The sequence below is a fragment of the Protopterus annectens genome, chromosome 4.part0 (assembly GCF_019279795.1).
Source record: "Protopterus annectens isolate FY-2018-M chromosome 4.part0, PAN1.0, whole genome shotgun sequence".
In the NCBI taxonomy this organism is placed as follows: Eukaryota; Metazoa; Chordata; order Ceratodontiformes; family Protopteridae; genus Protopterus; species Protopterus annectens.
In genome coordinates this window covers 512,989,038-513,005,446 of record NC_056733.1, presented here as the reverse complement: position 1 = coordinate 513,005,446, position 16,409 = coordinate 512,989,038, and the positions used below count along the sequence as shown (strand labels likewise).

At 39.5% G+C, this 16,409-nt stretch overlaps 1 protein-coding gene across 2 annotated transcripts in view; it reads right to left on the bottom strand.

The window, feature by feature from the left end:
• Positions 1 to 471: 471 nt before the first annotated feature.
• The window catches only part of LOC122799403 (zinc finger protein 271-like), a 405,050-nt gene continuing 389,112 nt past the window's right edge, over positions 472 to 16,409 (bottom strand). For both annotated transcript variants that reach the window (XM_044068426.1, XM_044068424.1), the window contains one exon: positions 472 to 3,051. In XM_044068426.1, the coding sequence (XP_043924361.1) occupies positions 767 to 3,051 (2,285 nt within the window). In that variant the 3' untranslated portion in view covers positions 472 to 766. The remainder of the gene's footprint in view (positions 3,052 to 16,409) is intronic.

Here is a 16,409-nt window from a genome sequence, read left to right as displayed (position 1 = left end):
ATAAAGCATGATACTTTTCCTGAAAAGGGATGTACAGGTCAGATATGATGCACTGAAAAACACACACACACACACACACACACACACACACACACACACACACACACACACACACACACACACGCACTCCCGCACACACACACGCACACACACACACACACTTACTTGAGAAGCAACTTTGCGCCACTAAAAATCTGTTCCCAAAGATGAATTACAGTGTTAGAGCTTATCAAAAAAATCCAAGTGGCAGCATTATTGACATTATGACCAAAACAGCTCTCACCTCCACAATACCTCCTCAAAACCTGTTCCATCAATAAGTTGGGGGCTCGATCAGACAGAAGACTGAAAAGTGAGGAAAAGCACAAGTCAGCAGCAGATTATCTAGCTGTCACAGGGACTAAAAGAAAACATCTATTACCTATAGCTGGATTTAATGGTTCATTTACTTAAAAAATAAGAGACAAGTTAGAAAAATAAATAAAATACGTATTCATTCACTACACTGAATTACAGGATTTTTCCAACTTCCTTCTATTTTTTTTATTTTCTATGTCAAAAGAAGCAAAAGAAGAATATCCTGCAAAAATGTATTAAAGTCAGTGTTGGGTTGAAAAGCTCACACTTCGCAATGCCTTTCAATGGATGACAATTTTAAACTTAATCTTCACTTTCAGGATTTATATTCAACATCCCATTTTGAAATGCATAATATTCTCAAAATATTGCCATAATTTCTAAGTGGTTTTGTCCACATCACTCCACTTCACTGTATACATCTATGTCTTATAGGATCCGGCTTTCGAGAAAAATTCTTGTGGCAATTTTCACACTTATATGGCTTCTCTCCAGTGTGAGTTCGCTTGTGGTTTCTTAGGCTAGTCTGATAAGTAAAACTTTTACTGCACTGAGTACATTTATATGGTTTCTCTCCAGTATGGACCCGCTGATGCAGTACCAATATGCTTGGTGAAGTAAAGCTCTTAGTACAGTCACTACATTTATAGAGTTTCTTTCCACTGTGAATTCGGCGATGTGTTATAAGGCTAGTCTGTGCCTTATAACTCTTGTTACATTCAGTACACTTATATGGTTTATCTTCAATGGACACATTTTGATTTGCCAACAACTGCATAACTTCTTCACTGTGAGCTCGCATATGTGTTACCAAGCTAGACTTAGCTTTGTAGCTTCTATCACATTCAGTACACTTGTACGGTTTCACTCCACTATGCATCTGCAGATGACTCAAAAAACTTCTCCTGTCTGTGCAACACTTGTCACATTCAGTGCATTTAAATGGTTTTTCCCCAGTGTGACTACATTGATGTTTTAAAAGCATGCTGTGCAAGGTAAAACTCTTGTCACATAAAGTGCATTTATGTGGTCTTTCTTTAGTATGTATAATCTGATGCCTTTTAAGCCAACTCCGCATGGCAAAACCTTTTTCACATACACTACATTTATATGGTACATCCTCTGCATGAGTTCGCTGGTGAGTTAAAAGATTTAGCTGTATAGCAAAGCTTCTGTCACAATCACTACATTTATATGGTCTATCCTCATAGTGCATTTCCTGATGCAATAACAAGGAAGACTTTTTACTGTAACTTTTGCCACAGTTGAGACATTTATAGGGTCTGTCTCCACTGTGAATTTTCAGATGGTGTGTAAGGTAACCTCGAGCAGCAAAACTTTTGTTACACATCAAGCATTTATGTGGTTTTTCACCTGTATGCATTCTCTGATGGATAATTAAGTTACCAGGTACTGTAAAACTCTTGCTGCATTCTATACATTTATATAATTTCTCACTACTGTGAATTCGTCGATGTACAATTAGGCTAGTCAGGGCTTTGTAGCATTTATTACATTCAGTACATTTATATGTTTTTTCATCAGAATTTAAATGGTAGCTCTCAGAATGGACTTTTTGATGCCTCTTAAGGCCATTTAAATGACTGTAGCTTTTATTACATTCTGTGCAGTTATATCTCTTACCACTGTGAATTTGTTGGTGAGATAACAGACTGCGCCGAGCAATAAAACTCTTGTCACATTCAGTACATTTGAATGTTTTTTCTGTAAAGTGTGTTCGCTGATGCCCAAGAAATGTGCTCTTGAAAATAAAACTCTTGCCACATTCATTACAATGGTACGGCCTTTCTCCAGTGTGAATTCGGCTGTGTGTTAAGAGGCTCATCTGCTGTATAAAAGTTTTGTCGCATTCTGTACACTTATAAGGCCTCTCACCAGTATGGGTCCGCAGATGAATTAACAGCCTTTTCCGCTCTCTAAAGCTTTTGTTACACTGTGTACACTTATGCGGTTTCTTTCCACTGTGAATTTGCTGATGTCTTAAAAGGTGATTCCTAGTTCTAAAGCATTTGGCACATTCAGTGCACTTATACAGTCTCTCTCCTGTATGAATTCTTTGGTGTGATAACAGACTGCTCCTCACTCTGAAACTCTTGCTGCATTCCGAACACTTGTATGCCTTTTCAGCTGTATGAGTCAACCAATGCTGCTGAAAGAGATCTTGTTTTTTACTGATCCTGTAACAGAGAGGACACTTATACTGTCCATCTTCAGTACAAATTGGCTGCGGCCTTATATGGCTACTCTGCTGCATAAACCCACTACCAAAATCATAACTTTTATCTGGTTGATGCAGTTTCAGATTAGATGTCTGATTAAAGGTTTCATTACATTCTATGCTTGGATACAAACTTTCTGCACAGGTACTTTGACATGTTATTTGACCAGTGCTGGGAACATAAGAGATTTGACTCCCACTGTACTTGCATGTCTTTGGCAAAATGGGAATATAGAGAGGGCTGCTCTGAGTATTAACACTGACTAAACGCTTTTCCAGCTCTGCAGAACTATTCAGATTTGGTCCTTTGGAAACCCACTGTGGTACAGCAAAGATACAAACATTCTGAAATATCTTCTGAAAGTGGGCATTGCAACATTTTTTTTCCATATTATTCAGATAACAGCCACCAACTGTAGACTGCTGACTGATATCAATGTGTTCAAACCTAGAGACTGAGAGAAAAACATTAATTGAGATTTCATATCATGAAACAACATGATTTAGTACATTTCCTTAATCTTAATACTTTAAAGAACCACAAATATGACACATCAAGAAATGCTTTTAAATCACTTTAATCTAAAAAAATGTTAGGTATTTTATTGAATCTGTTACTTTAATTGATAAACATATTTGGAAATAAATTTACTCAGCTTTTTTACATGAAGTCTCTGAAAATAATTCACTAGGATAAAAAAAATATTTGTAAACGTTAACAAAAAAAAAATATCAAGTAGGGCACAGCATGACTGACACCAGTGACTCAACTTGGTATGTCAAGCACATGCATACATAGCAACAGCTCAAGACTAAAACACAGGAAGACGAACAGATCTATACATTTCATGTGAGAGGGAAAGCTCACAACCAGACATGTACACACACTTCTAACTCTGAGGTCACTACATGCCAAAAATAATTTGCCATGTTTTTACCATTAATTCACTTGCTTTACTTTACAGATGCAGCAATCAGTCCTGCTGTGCTATAGAATACAACAGTTTCATGATTGAGAAAGAAGAATCAGCTGAATAGAATAAGGGACATGCAAGGGTAATAACGCCTCTGGCTGAATCTGTGACTGGGATCACTTGCCTTGCATCCTTTATGTAGCATACCACCCTTTCTTTGACAAGATGAATTCAACTTTATAGTGATATATCAACTATAGGTGTGTTCAGAAAGACATGAAAGGGCTCTGTATGTGCTAGGTCTAAGATAAACTGCAGCATTCCATGACAGTGAACCAAACAGGGTTAAATGAGGAAAGAGATGACTGACTCCTATTTCAGTTTGTTCCATCTAAATGCTGTCTAAACAGATACAATATAAGAGGTTGTCAGTAACGTGTCATAAATCCTAGTTGCCACTGCTGTAATCCCAATCAAACAGCAACGTGTTGCTCCCTTCATGGTAATCAGTGAACCTCCAGTAAGTGTGCCTTGTACCAGTGCCTACTGCAAACGAAAAAAACCTTGGCAGAGATGTCTAGGAAGAGTGGAAAAATATGCAACACTACGGACTGTCTAGTCCTTGTTAGTATACCAAATTTACTTGATCATTAAGTATAAGCAGGATATTAATCCATCTATAATTATAACAAGTAAAAATAATTCATAGATTGTTAATACAGTACTAAGAAACATTAGGTATAATATAAAGATAGGCCCACTGCCACCAGTCTTACATACTAGAACAGTGCAAATGTTACAATTTGTAACTAACAAAAGCTGAGCATATGATGGAAAAGTAATCACTAATGTGTGAATCTTTGTAGAAAAGAGACATAAAAGCTAGGGCTAAATAATAGGAAGTGGTGAATCTATTCATGTCAGGAAGGCAGCACTGACTCAGGACACAAACTGAACCTATGCAGGTTTATTACATAAACTTAGAGATAAGATTACGGCTGGGTGACTATGCTGACAAAAAGCGGCTGGGTGACTATGCTGACAAAAAGGAAAATGTGCATTTTGGCCTTGAGAAACATCATCCATTTACTAGTGTTACTGAAACTGATGCAAGGAAAGAAAAAGAACAAAATAATAAATTCAGGAGACTAAAGCGCTTCCACCTAACTACCAATAACTAGATGAGGCTTCAACAGATCAGTGTAAAACAGCACACTGGCATTAAGTGTATTCTTATAGTTAACTCTACTATAATAAATATGTGTACATCATCGACTTGATTTCAAGAGAAAAGAAAACAGATTTAGTAACGAACAATGAGTAAATGTAAACCAGTATTAAACTCTTGTACAACTTGATGCAGGAAAGTTTTAAAAACTTATGCTTACTAGTAATACTATTCCCCACAAATGCATTGGAAATTGAAATGAGAGAATTCTGTTACAGAAAGCACTGTTAAGTATAAATATAAAAGTACTTCTAAGTCCATGATGTTAATTAAAAGTTACGTACTCCATAAATTGTCCTTGTAGAAATTGGTGAACTTACTACCTAGTTCTCCTGCCAGAAAGAGTATATGGCTTTTACGACCTATTACTTCTGTTATATATTTTTCATGCATCATGATATAACTTGCATATTAGGAGCTCTCTTCTATCTTGTACATAATGTATGATCAACTTTACTGCTTAATATATTTTGCTTATTTTCTTTTACTGTCTTCACAAATTGTATTACTTTGTTGTTGTCTTAATATATTTGTAACCACTGTTCAATTTTTCACAAATTATATTACTTTGTCATTGTCTTAATATTTGTAACTATTGTTTCATTTTTTTTTTTTTATTCTGTTTAATTTGCACTGTGGAGCTTTTCTCTCCAAGCCTCTGTTGAAAATGGGTTCATACCCAGTTGGTAAACAAATGTCAAATAAATAAATAAAATAACTAGGAATCTATGTTCATAGGTGTTTACTAGGCTAATGACCACAGGAGCCTTTTTAAGCCTAGCCATGCATCCCAAATCTCTGACAAGTTCTGATACCCTTGATAAGTGTAAGCATGGGCCTGGGAGATGAACCATTTACAGGTTACCTGTTTGCATTAGAGACAAAGGTGCCAAACCAGGGATGAATTTCCAGTTTCCCATCCAATTGTCCAAGTTGCACTTGAATTGGGTTAGGGAGGAACTTTGCTTCACATGGATGGGGAGCTTGTTCCATAGATGGGGTAGTCTCTGGGATACATACCTATCTTTCCAGCAGGTCCTGTTTATATCACAGGCAAGGTTTAAGTCTTTAGAATGGGTAATTCTGGTACTGTTTGTTTTGTGGATATGCAGGAGGTCCATTAGAGTGGGGTCTGATAATGCCCTATATGCCAGGCATAGCTCTCCCCTCAAAAGCCTGTACGAGACAGAATACAGGGATAGGGCTCTGAGATGGTCCGTACAGGACATATTACTTGCACCCTGTATTCTTTTAGTGAGGAACCTCTGTGGACGTTCCAGTTGTTGGATATACCTGGTTAGGTATATACCAAAGGGTGCATTGTACTCAGTGACAGGTCTGATGAATGCCGAATACAGTGGAACAATGACTTCCTTGGACTTAGATGCCATACCTTTGTTTATATGTTGCACAACACAGAATGATTTCCTCTTCACTGTAGGCACATGATGATCAAAGGCTAGATTATTATTTGTGTGTGTCCCCAAGTCCCTGACTACTGGGTCAACTCTAAGGGGTGTGTTGTCAATAATGATAGTTACCAGGTATGGATGACTTCCCAAAGGATACTATTATGCATTTCTTAGCATTTAGTTTTAGTCCATGCCTCTGACACCAGTTATTTGTCTGTGTCAGCCCCTCTTGGAGAACATTTGTGTCAGTGTGAAATTCAATGAGAGCTCCTAATTTGCAATCATCTGCAAATTTAGTCAGCCAGAGACCAATGTCATTGGCCTTGACTTCTGAGAAGTAAATGACAAAAAGGAGCAGTCCAAGGGTTGATCCCTGAGGAACTCCACTTGTAACTGGCTTCTTTGTAGAGGTGGACTCCCTAATTCTAACTTCCTGGGTCCTGTCTGTGAGCCAGTTGGCTATCCACTGGGTGACATACGGGTTTGTACCTAACCTCTTGAGTTTGTCAACAATGCTCGAGTGGGGTATTGTGTCAAATGCCTTGGCCAGGTCAAGGTAGACAGTGTGAATGATTTTGCTCTCATCCATTGCTTTGGTGACCTTCTCAAACAAGTCCACCAGGTTGAGTAGGCATGATCTGCCCTTGACGAAACCAAAATGGGTTGAGTCCAGTGTCTCGTGGTTTACTACATCTCTGTTGATCATCTCCATGATAATTCTTTCCATGGCTTTACATATAAGACGAATGAGACTTATGGGTCTGTAGTTTCCAGGGTCTGTAGATGGCCCAGCTTTGTGCAGAGGGATGACTATTGCCTTTCTCCATTCATAAGGCATGAAGCCTATTTGGAGCCTACAGTTAAATTGTAATTCCAGAGGCCCTGATAGGTCATGTTTCATGCGATTTAGAAAGCATGATGGGATACTGTCTGGGCCCATTGATGCAGTGTTGTATGTAGTACAAACTGGAGAGCACCACCACGTAACAAAATCTTCTTTATTTAAAATAACAGAATGAGCGCTTTCGCGTGCATCCACAAGGCACGCTTCTTCAGATTCAATGAACAATAGTAAAAACACATTCTTTATATCCACAAGCATTATTGAAATTAGGAATTAATTAACCTATAATGATGGTTATTCACTTTTTCAATTAGTTATGGCAGGGTGTAGCCTGAAAATAATTAGCTACATGTTTTTAGAAAATTCAAGTTAAAGTGCCAAGCTTATAAAAAAGAGAATGTTTGCTATTTATACGGCCATTAAATACTTCATTCTTATAGTTAATAAAACTATTTCTAAAATCTGGTAGATAAGCTCCATATTATGAAAAACCTCTATATACACAAAACTTAAAAAGAGTTTAGTATATGCATACAACTGCTCCCTAAAAATTACTAATCTAAGGATATATATATATCATATTGTAACTTATATACACATCAAACGAAAGAAATATAGCTAATTAAATATTAAACACCATCATTCCATTCACAGCCTCTATACTAAAGTAACTCATAACAATTCCATATAAAGATGCATTTTTATATAAATATGTGCTAAACCATAATCTGTACAACATATAATAACAATAAACAGATAAATAACTGAGTAAATAAGTAAATATATATTCTCATGAATTCAAGAAAAAGAATTCTTCATACAGTATGAAATGTAATACTGAATGCAGAACTAAAAACTGAATAATAAAACAGGAGGGACCATATACAATAGACAAATATTTCATTTTGTATTAATACTTTCGTCTTTTCAAATGTGATCTAATACTCACATATACATTCAAACCTGGAGGACTTTGAGCTCTAAATTTAAAGATCCAATTTAATTCTAAGTTCTCAAGGTCATTAAAGTTGTCACCTTTTCTAGTATTCATTTCTTTCTTTTGTAGTACTCTAAAGAGAAACTTATGTTCTGGATAGTCTACAATATGTTTGGCCAAAGCATTCTTTTTGTCAGCTTTTTTGATAGCATAAATATGTTCTTGTATCCTATCCCTGAGCCTCCTTGTGGTCATGCCTATATAAAAGGCCGGGCATGACTCACAGGTGGCCAGGTAAATAACATTGCTATCCTCGCAATTTGCAGTGCACTTAAATTCAAAGTTAAATAATAACTCAGAGTGGAAGAATGTCTTTTCCTTAGATATCCACTCACATGAACTACACTTCCCACAAGAGTGGGTTCCTCTAGTGTTATTCTTGGATGGATTATAGGGTGTCAATGATCTGTGCAGTTTTTCATCACATAGTATCCGTTTCAGGTTCTTTGAATTCTTATAAACAAAATTCGGTCTTACACCAACCAATTGTTTAATATCTTCATTTGTTGTCAGGATGGGCCAGTTCTTTGAAATAACTTCTGTTATATATTTATTATCACTTGTATATGTAATAATACATCTAACATAGTCTGAATTTATTTTTGAAGGGTTTATATAGTTACTTCTAGATGAAAAATTCCAAGTCCTTCCTATACTAGAGTGACTAGAGTACTTTTGACCCCTAGATATATCTTTCTCTTGTATAAACGAATCTTTAATGTTTCTGACCATGTCTGGGTTATATTTCCTATCCTGAAACATTTTTTCTAATATGTCAAATTCATGATTCCTGACATTGAAATCTTGACATATTCTATCTACCCTTACATATTGGCTCTTTACTATATTTTTAAAAATGAATCTAGGGTGCATGCTGTCATATTGCAACAAGTTATTTCTCCAGCATGCTTTCCTGAATAATTGATGCAGTGTTCTTGGTCTTAGAAAGAGCATTAAGGACCTGTTCCCTAGTGATAGTAGGGGGAGTTGTATTTGGTGATATTTCCTGAGGGAAGGTTGAGGTGGAGAGAGGAGTAAAGTTGGAGTGAATTTATCAGCCAGGAGGTTTGCTATATCTTCTAGCTCAGTATAGATGGTTCCATTTACAATGAGCGCTGCACACAACTGTGTATTGCCTTTGAGGCTGTGAACATAGCTAAAGTATGCTTTGTGGTTGTCCTTGACCTGGGAGGCCAAACTTACCTCAAATATGGCTTTGGTAGACTTAATTTGTCCTCTGAGTTGTTTGTTTAGTTTAATGAGAGTGCTTTTATCCTTCTGGGTGCTGCATCTCCTAATTTTTGCTATGATTTTCTTCCTCCTGTTATATATCTGACTGATTTTGTGATTCCACCAGGGTAGCTTGTTTTTTGAGTTAGTTCTGTACTTCTTCCTGGTGGGTACAGCTGCCTCTATGCAGCTATTAACATGCTTGTACAGGTTTTCTGTGAACAGTTCTGCATAGGTTGAGTAAGAATGAAAAGAACATAATCAGATTTCAAAATTATATATGCACCATGGCATCTATGTTCTCCATTTTCATTCTTCCTCAACTTATGGGTATGGATCAGATCTTCAGATCAGACTTGGCCAGATACACCAGACCTGGGATCCAGCTCTTGAACTCCTCCCTCTATCCACAATGCCCTACTCTATCCCCATTTCCTCACATCAGGTTTGTTATCATATAGCTCTACATTTAATCAGACAGGCAGAGCTCACACCCGAAACTCTAGGTTCCAAATATAGTCCAATAGGTATCACCAGAACAAATGATGGGGGATGGGTGGGAGGGAAGTTGAGGAAGAATGAAAATGGACAACACAGATGCCATGGTGCATACATAAATCGGAAATCTGATGTTGTCCTTTTCATTCTTACTCAACGTATGGCAGAGCATCCCCAGCTACGTTGATCTTGGGTGGCCCTCATGTTAGGATATTCCAGAGTACTGCCAAACCAAAGGCGGCTCTATTTCTGGAAATGATATCCAATTTGCAATGAGAGACACAGGTATGAGTTTCAGACCATGTACCAGCAGCACAAATATTATCAATTGACATTCTTGATCAAAAAGCAGATGAAGCAGCCATGGATCTGGTTGAATGAGCTCAGAGAGGTTTAGCTAATATCATAACTCTCAGAGTTGTTGTATCTTTCGGCTTTTCCCGGTTAGGGGTCGCCACAGTAAAACTCCGGTCCGGTAATGATTGGCAGTAGATTTTTACGTACCGAGTTGCCAGCCCTGCCATACAACCTTCAACGAAGGTACACCCATTCACGCATGTCTCCACACAGAAGACGCTTCAGCTGAGAATCGAACAGGACGTCTTACTGTGAGGCGACAATGCTACCGCAGCACCACCACCGCAGCACAAATGAAGTTGTTGTGTCTTTCGGCTTTTCCTGGTTAGGGGTCGCCACAGTAGAACTCTTGTCCGCTAATGATTGGTAGTTGATGTTTACGTGCCGAGTTACCAGCCCTGACGCACAACCTTCAACAAAGGTATGCCCATTCACGCATGTCTCCACGCAGACGACGCTCTAGCTGAGAATCGAACCGGACAGCGTCTTACTGTGAGGCGACAACGCTACGGCAGCATCATCACCGCTGGTATCATAACTCTCAGAGTAAATCCATGAAATACAATCCCTGATCCATTTAGCTAAGGTAACTTTAGAAACTGAATGACCTAGGTGATTTGGAGAGACAAACACAAAAAGTTGGTCTGATTTTTCTAAATTGTTTTGTCCTGTGAAGGTAAAAACGTAGTTGTCTCTGCTCATCAAAGAGGTGTAACATGTACTCCCCTTTATTGGAAAAATTCGGAAAGAAAACTGGCAAGTGGATGGACTGGTTGACATTATTTTTAGAAGCCACTTTAGGTAAAAAGAGAGGGACTATTCTGTAAGGAAACCCTATCTTTATGAAAAATAATATAAGCAGTTTTAGATGAAATAGTCTGGAGTTCAGATATCCTTTTTGCCGAAGTGATAGCTACCAAGAAAACAGTCTTCCATGATAAAAATTTTAGATCAGACATGTCTGATGGTTCAAATGTTTTTGTTGTCAAACCCTCAAGTACAGCTGTTAGATCCCAAGGCAGTGTTGGGTCCTTAATAATTGGAGGTCTCAGAAGAAAAATGCCTTTCATAACAGCTTTACACAAGCTAGAGGAAGCCAAGGACAAACATATGTTCCCTGTGTGAAAATTAAAAATTACTGACAACTGAAGCTTAATTGTAGAGAAGCTTGCTCCTTCCTTAAAAAGGTTTGTCAAAAAATGAAGAAAAGCAGAAACTAGAGCAGAAAAAGGATAAATTTCCTTATCTGACACCCAAATGGAGTACCTGGAGTGCCTCTTCCATTTGCTCTTGTAGACCTTTTTGGTACAGTCTTTTTGAGAATCAAAAATAATGTCACATACAGGTGAAGAAAGCCTGGGCTATCTAACTATTACTGGTATTGGAGAAACAATGCAGTTAGCTTGACAGCCTGAATGCTGGGGTGCTGAATCCCTGATGGGTGAGAGAGGAGATCCTGAGTAGGCTCCAATATCCATGGAGGATAACAAAGGTGAGACCATAGAAAGGGAAACCATATCTGCCAAGGTCAGAAGGGGGCAATGAGGATTACTAAGCTCTTCAGCCCACTTGCTTTCTGTAGAATTTTGGGAATTAATGGCATAGGAGGGTAAGCATAAAGGAGACCCAAGGGCCAAGCGTGCATCAGACCGTCTCTTGGTGACTCCCCCTGAGGGAGGATAAGAGCAAAGTACTTGCTGTACTTGACAGGGGTGGCAAATAGGTCACAGTAAGGTTAGTCCAATTGCCAAAGGATTACATCTGCAATGGACTGATTAAGAGACCACTCCTGAGGCATCAGAATGGACCTGCTTGGTTTGTCTGCAAGCATGTTGGTCTTCTCCCGGAATGTGCTTCGCAATTAAAAAGCAGTCTGAAGAGATCGCCCATTTTCAAACCCTCACAGCCTCTCTACAAAGGGTACAAGACCGAGTTCCTCCTTGCTTGTTGATGTACCAGACTACTGACATGTTTTTGGCCTGAACTGCAACAGTCTCCAAGGGGAGAGTATTTTGAAATGCCTGCAATGCTAAGAGAACTGCTCTCATCTCTATGACATTAATATGCAACTTGGTCTCTTGGACGGATAACATGCCTTGGACTGTTTTTCCCAAGAAATGCCCCGACCCCACCCGAGAAGTGTCCGTGGTCACTCTGACTACTGGGCTCAGTAGAAGAAAGGGTATGCCCCAGAAAAAGATCATCAGATTGTATCCACCAGCGAATGCCTTGTTTGCAAATCGGGGTAAGCTTTACTTGAAAAGAGAGGGGTTGATACAGAATGGACTACTGTGCAGCTAAGGTCTATTGGAGAACCCGCAGAAAGAAGTGTGCTAGAGGAACCATTACTGCTGCCACCACTGACCCTAGTGCTTGAAGTACCAACCTTGCTGGTGGAGATGGGAGGGCAAGGATAGCCTGAACCTGGTTTCTGATAGATGTAACAAGAAGTGTGGCCATATCCAAAACTGAACCAATGAACTCCAGGATCTGAACTGGTGCAAGTTTTGATTTGGCAAGATTTATCATAATTCCCAAAGTTTTGCAAATCTGGAGCAAATAGTCCCCGGTCTGCTGTAGTAGATGCTTGGAAGGGGCAGTGAGGAGCCAGTCGTCTAGATATAGAAACACCTGGAATCCCTTCAATCTCAAGTGAGGTGCCACTGCTGCCATACATTTCATAAACACCCTGGGGGCTGTGGTGATTCCTAAGGGCAGAACTCTGAATTGGTAATGACTGGCTCTTGGCCAAAAGCAAAGACGTCTTCTGGATGTTCTGTCTATTTTGATGTGACAGTACGTATCCTGAAGATCTACAGAGCACATTCAATCATCCTTGTGCAGAAAAGGGAGGATGGACTGAACCATGACCATTCAGAACTTCGCTTTCTTTACATAATGGTTCAAACTGCTTAGATCGAAAATGGGTCTGATGTCCCCTGTCTTCTTTGGCACCAAAAAGAGATGCAAATAAGTTCCAAATCCTATCTGGTCTGTTGGGACCTTCTGGATGACTTTTTTTTCTAGCAGCTCTAACTGCGGCCTTTCTCTGACTGGGTGGAACATTGGGAAGTTTCTTCCTTTGGGAATGAGGAAGAAGGGAAAATAGTATGCAACAGCCTCCGGATATTATTCTTAATACCTATAAATCTCATGTTATACTTGCCCAGTTGTCTAGGTGTAAAGAGAAATGACCCCCAACTGCCACCAGAGCTGGACAGTCATGCAGCAGTTCAGGAGCGCTGAAAGAGTCTGTTTGAAAAAGAATCTCTAAAGACCTGGTTCTGCTTGCCTCCTCCGCCTCCACAGCGACGTCTCCCATTAAAATTTCCTCCTCTCCCTCTGGAGAAATTATCCCCACATGAATCATGAAACGGTCATTGAGATTTATGCAACCACATTTTCTTATCACCTCGCTGGTTCCTACAGAAAGTTCTCTGAAGCATATAAAAATTGATGCCTACAGCAGTCAGGGTCTTTTCATCTTGTCTGCTGCTGGTAAGCGTATCCTTTACTAGTGACCCAAACAAGGAAGTGCCATCAAATGGGGCATTAATAAAGGACATCTTAAGGAACTTTGCAAAGTTGCATAGCCACATCCAAGCATTGTCTCCTTATGGCAATGCCTAAACTGGCTGCTCATGAGGTATCTTCAGCTGCGTGAGAGATTAACCTCATCGAAGTATTTGATATAGATAAAAGAGTGGCCAGTTGAGAGGATGTTCTTTTGAAATCTTCGGCACACATATTTGAAAGTTCCTTAGTTAAATCTTTCTGAAGTCTAGTAAAATGTGCCAGATAGTTTAGTAACCTCAGGGCGAAGGTAGCTGAGGCAAACACTCGCTTTTCAAATCTGTCCATTGTTCTAGACTCTCTATTAGGTGGATGGACAGAAGAGCTGTGTTCCACTAGCTCGACCTTAGTGGCTGCCACCACCATAACATCAACTGGGACTCCTTTGCTCCAGTGTGGTCTGTCCATAGGTGGGGCTAAAAACTTGTCAGGGTGTTTGGGGATAGGCTCAACCATATCAGTCTACTTCCATGCCCGGCAGGAAAAGGAAACCAGATCAACAAGTTCATCTGTCGGGGGGGTTACCCAAGAAGTAGAAGGGCCAGAGCCAAAAGCCTCCAAGAACACCGACTCTTCCGGTTAGGGATTTTGGGATGATCAACCACCTTTCTGTTTCAGGCTTTCTAAAATATCTCCAAAGGAGATGTCATCTGGTGGTGACCTGGGGGATACCTCTCCTTCATCAAAGTCAATATCCTCCATGAGGGACTCCATGGGGGAGACTATGTGCCTCCTTTTGCATGTTCTCTTCTGATGTACCTCCTCTGTGGGATGTTCTGGAGAAGTGTCTGATGAAAGGGAAGTTCCTCCATTGAAACTGGCTGGAGACTTGTTGAAACTGGCTGTACCGGTGGAATAGGCCTGACTGACTCAGAGCTTGGAACCAATGAGAGAAGGGGAGTAGGATCCAAAACATGAGAAGAGCCTTTTCCACCACCTTGAAAGCCAAAGAACCAGGAGAAGCCTCAACCTGCTCTCTTGGAGACAAAACTCCCAAAGAAGGCAGATCTAAGCTGCCACCAGGTAGTAAACAAAGCCTTAGGATCCAAAGGCTTTGGATCTGAATGATGGATCTTCAGATCTGATGGGGTCAGAACTGAGATCCTCTTGGATTGTGAGTGAGTCTCCAAGGAAGACCTAGGGGACTTTGATGGAGAGCTATTGCAGTGCTCCAAAGTAGCAGATTTATGAGTTTTTGAGGGGGTTTTAGCCTTTGATGAAGAAGTAGAGGGAAGAAGACTCCTAAAAATGAGTTTATTCCTTCTATCTGCCAGAGCTCTAGGATTGAAAGTAGAACAGATTATACAAGGTATATCCAAAGTGCCCAGCTCCCAGGCAATAAACACACTCCTTATGGGCATCCAGGGGTGGCTCAGATCTGCCTTCTTTGGGAGTTTGGTCTCCAAGAGAGCAGGTTGAGGCTTTTCCTGGTTCTTTGGCTTCCAAGGTGGTGGAAAAGGCTTTTTCTATCAAGAGCGACTCAAACCCCCTCAAAAATTAGTACAAGTACTCCCCTTTTCCTTTGTCCCTGATACTCTGCTGAATATCCCTCCTGAAATAATTTTCATATGCTCACGCTTTTCCAAATGTGTCATGTAGCATTCCTATTTGCACTCTGCATATCTTAATATAATTCAATACTCTTCATTTTGTCTATACCTGTGAGGCCATTCATGTTCCAAAATAACACACACAGAGCAACCATTATGATAAGAAGTTATTATTCCCACCTACTATATATGACAGCATTTTTAAATGTCTATTTCCAGCTTTTGTGTTACATGAAAAAACTAACGTTTGGCATGTTGCTCTTTTATACAGTCGTTTCTTGTAATTTTCATTTGAATCTATGTCACATTTTCAAGAATTTCATTTCAATTAAATCCCTAAAACAAGAAAACAAACACATCCCAAGAACACCCCCATAAACTATTAACTTAAAGCAAACACACAAAGCTATGTACATACTCAAATAATGAAGTGTAACCATCTTGCTAGGAACAACTGTCCCAAATCAACAACCGCATACAGAGGCATAAATAACTTAAAAAAAGAAGTTATGTCATACCATAATGTTCCATTTGTATTGTCAGTCTTCATCTATTCTTGACTTGTGGGTTTTGGTTCCGATCCTCGGAACTGATCCTGCCATTATAAATCTTGCGTCAGCCAAAAAACTCTCGAGCTGTTAATCTACCCATATTGCCCCTCTCCACATTATCTCAGATTGAGTTTGCTATTATGCAAAAGAAAGGGTTCTATAATATAAGACAGAAACCTTGTCTAAGGTATCCCTAACAATAAGAAAGCAGGACAGGATGTCGCTCCACCAGAAGTGTAAGTGAGGGGGGGCAGGCAGTAGGGACGCAAGAACAGATGAAGATCGACAACACAGATGGAACACTATGGTAAGACATAACTTCTTTATCTGATGTTGTCAATCTTCATGTATTCTTGACTTGTGGTACACAGTCCCCAGCTACCTTAGATCCTGGTTGGAGGAATATTCCTGAGAACCACAGAACCAAAAGAGGCTCTCCCCCTGGAGACCATATCCAATTTGTAATGAGTAATAATGGTATATGGATTAGCCCACATTGCAGCTGTGCAAATGTCTGACACAGAGGCTTTGGAATGAAAAACAGCCGATGTCACCATAGATCTGATAGAATGCGACTTGACTGGCAAAGGAAGCTTCATGTTAAGTTTCTTGTAAATGAAAGAGATGCAGTTTCTTAACCATGTGGATAGAGTCACCTT